This window comes from Oncorhynchus tshawytscha, linkage group LG10 (assembly GCF_018296145.1).
Source record: "Oncorhynchus tshawytscha isolate Ot180627B linkage group LG10, Otsh_v2.0, whole genome shotgun sequence".
NCBI lineage: Eukaryota > Metazoa > Chordata > Actinopteri > Salmoniformes > Salmonidae > Oncorhynchus > Oncorhynchus tshawytscha.
This window is the reverse complement of record NC_056438.1, coordinates 10,515,376-10,518,604: the sequence shown is the minus strand read 5'-3', so window position 1 is coordinate 10,518,604 and position 3,229 is coordinate 10,515,376. Positions and strand designations below refer to the sequence as shown.

The window sequence follows — 3,229 nt, the reverse complement described above, 5'->3', positions numbered from 1 at the left end:
TTTTCTGGAAAGTTCAAATATTTAATCAAGGCAAGTTTTCCACATTAATAACCAACAGAGTGTTGGCTAAATATTTGTCCTCCCTAGTCCAATTCTGTTTAGAGCACCGTTATGACTCTCTCTCTCTCTCACTCGCTCTCTCTCAATTTTATTCAATTTAAGGGCTTCATTGGCATGGGAAACATATGTTAACGTTGCCAAAGCAAGTAAAGTAGATAATAAACAAAGTGAGATAAACAATAAAAATTAACAGTAAACATTACACTCACAGAAGTTCCAAAAGAATGAAGACATTTAAAATCTCTCTCTCTCTCTACCTCAGTCTGCACTCTGCACTTTCTCAGCCGCTCTCTCTCTCTCTATCTCTCTATCTCTCAGGAACGTGGCTTGCCCCAGACAACTTTCTTTCTCAACTCGCCTTGCACAGCAGTCATCGTGCCAAAGAGGAAGGAATAGGAGTTTTTACCCTGCTTTCTCCTCCCACTCAAAACTGAATGGAAGGACTCTTTCGGAATCGGAATAGCAGGAGACACACTCGTTTAGTTTAGACATTGATTTAATTTACCCGTCCGGTCAGCGACTTCTTTGTTGTGTTTTTTTAAGGATACTCATGCGGCGGGAATGCCACCATGGCCACGCCGAACAGTCTACAGCAGCAGCAGGATTACTTCAGAAGCGTCAGCAGCGAATCCACCACGTATATGATGGTCCCGGCCACGACGGCAGCGGCAAACACGCGTCGCGATGCCGCGCCGTCCAAGATGTGGGTCGCTATGGTGGTGATTGTGGTGGTCGTTCTACAGATTGCTTCTACTACAGGTCTGTTCGTCTACCTGAATATGTCGATATCACAGGTAAGGAGTTTGTTTTTGTTCAGGGGATTGGGCAATGAAGGAAACGGGATGAAGGGAGAGGAGTGTTTTCTTGGCCGCAGACATTTGGCTTTGCCGCGGACATTTACATGCAACACAAACTTCTTGATGAAACTTGTCGACGATATTCCAGCCCTGTGTGGATGAACTTTACGCAGGATTTTTACAGTTTCAGGAAATGGTGTGACCTATGGATTTTGCTTGTGCATACATTACGCAAAATGTAATATGGTTAGATGTCTCTTTAGCAACAGTGGCCAAACATGTTATTTGGGTTAGATAATCTATAGACAAATCACGTATAGCCTAACAGTTTAAGGTCGCCAACTCATAACCACAGTATAACAGCAAAACGTTCGCAGCAAAAGTATAGTCTGTAATCTGGATAATATAGGTTTTGAGGCTAAATGCAATTTTGTGCAACACGAGTTTGATCTAAATAGCTATAGGCTGACTATAACCCAGAGTTCGGCTTCCAAAGACCAACACCATTTGACCATTATACATAACACAAAGTAATGAACATGGTAATAACATTTAACCAGATTATAGAACATATTGATTGCAACAGAGTAAACCTGATATCCATATCATGCTGACACAGACATTTCTTTATAATGTAGTCTAATCTAACTGATGATGGAAGGTGATGGGTGTGCTGGCAGAGAGAACGGAGGGAGAGAGAGAGAATGAGAGACAGAGACAGAGACAGGTGGACGTAAACAAAAAGACAGACGGAGAGAAAGCGAGATAGAGACAGATGGACAGACAGAAAGAGAGAGAGATAGAGACAGATATAAACAGACAGAGCGAGAGAGAGAGAGAGAGAGACAGATGGACAGACAGAAAGAGAGAGAGATAGAGACAGATGGACAGACAGAGCGAGAGAGAGATAGAGACAGATATAAACAGACAGAGCGAGAGAGAGAGAGAGAATGACTGACAGACAGACAGACATACCAAGTCATTATGGATGAATTATGGTACGAAACCGAAACTTGCTGCTTGTTATTATGTATAATAGCGTATAATTGTGTTAAATAAGATATGATCAAGTTTGATAATAAGTCCTTCAAAATGAACATTCAGGTCCGTTCTTCAGTTTCATCCAAACTACCAAGGTGGCCGAGATCCATCTGGTTTGCAGCCTGCAAAGAGACATACAAGTGAGAGGGAAAGGAATGTGATTTCACCTTTTACTGAAAAATATGATTGTTTTCTATGATTGTCTTTTACTTTTCTTGTAGTGATGTGTATATAGATGTGAATATTGATGTGTATAATGAATAGTGATGTGTATATTGTATATAGACGTGTATAGTGTATATAGATGTGAATATGGATGTGTATAATGAATAGTGATGTGTATATTGTATATAGACGTGTATAGTGTATATAGATGTGAATATGGATGTATATAGTGTATATAGATGTGTATATAGATGTGAATATTGATGTGCATATAGATGTGTATATAGATGTGAATATTGATGTGTATAGTGTATATAGATGTGTATATAGATGTGAATATTGATGTGCATATAGATGTGTATATTGATGTGAATATTGATGTGTATAGTGCATATAGATGTGTATATTGATGTGTATAGTGCATATAGATGTGTATATTGATGTGTATAGTGTATGTAGATGTGAATATTGATGTGTATAGTGTATATAGATGTGTATATTGATGTGTATAGTGTATATAGATGTGTATAGTGTATTTAGATGTGAATATCGGTGTGTATAATGTATAGTAATGTGTATATAGATGTGTATATTGATGTGAATATTGATATGTACAGTGTATATAGATGTGAATATAGATGTGTATATAGATGTGCATATTGATGTGTATAGTGTATATAGATGTGTATAGTGTATATAGATGTGAATATGGATGTATATAGTGTATATAGATGTGTATATAGATGTGAATATGGATGTATATAGTGTATATAGATGTGTATATAGATGTGAATATTGATGTGCATATAGATGTGTATATTGATGTGAATATTGATGTGTATAGTGTATATAGATGTGAATATTGATGTGTATAGTGTATATAGATGTGAATATTGATGTGTATATAGATGTGAATATTGATGTATATAGATGTGAATATTGATGTGTATAGTGTATATAGATGTGAATATTGATGTGTATAGTGTATATAGATGTGAATATTGATGTGTATAGTGTATATAGATGTGAATAGTGATGTGTATAGTGTTTATATATTTGAATATTGATGTGTATAGTGTATATAGATGTGAATAGTGATGTGTATAGTGTATATAGATGTGCATATTGATGTGTATAATGTATAGTGATGTGTATATTGTGTATTG

At 36.5% G+C, this 3,229-nt stretch overlaps 1 protein-coding gene across 1 annotated transcript in view; it reads left to right on the top strand.

The window, feature by feature from the left end:
• Nucleotides 1–391: 391 nt before the first annotated feature.
• LOC112259711 (tumor necrosis factor ligand superfamily member 10) overlaps nucleotides 392–3,229 on the top strand; it is a 67,557-nt gene continuing 64,719 nt past the window's right edge. Inside the window, exon 1 of the mRNA XM_042328098.1 lies at nucleotides 392–854. Within this exon, the coding sequence (XP_042184032.1) occupies nucleotides 630–854 (225 nt within the window). The 5' untranslated portion in view covers nucleotides 392–629. The remainder of the gene's footprint in view (nucleotides 855–3,229) is intronic.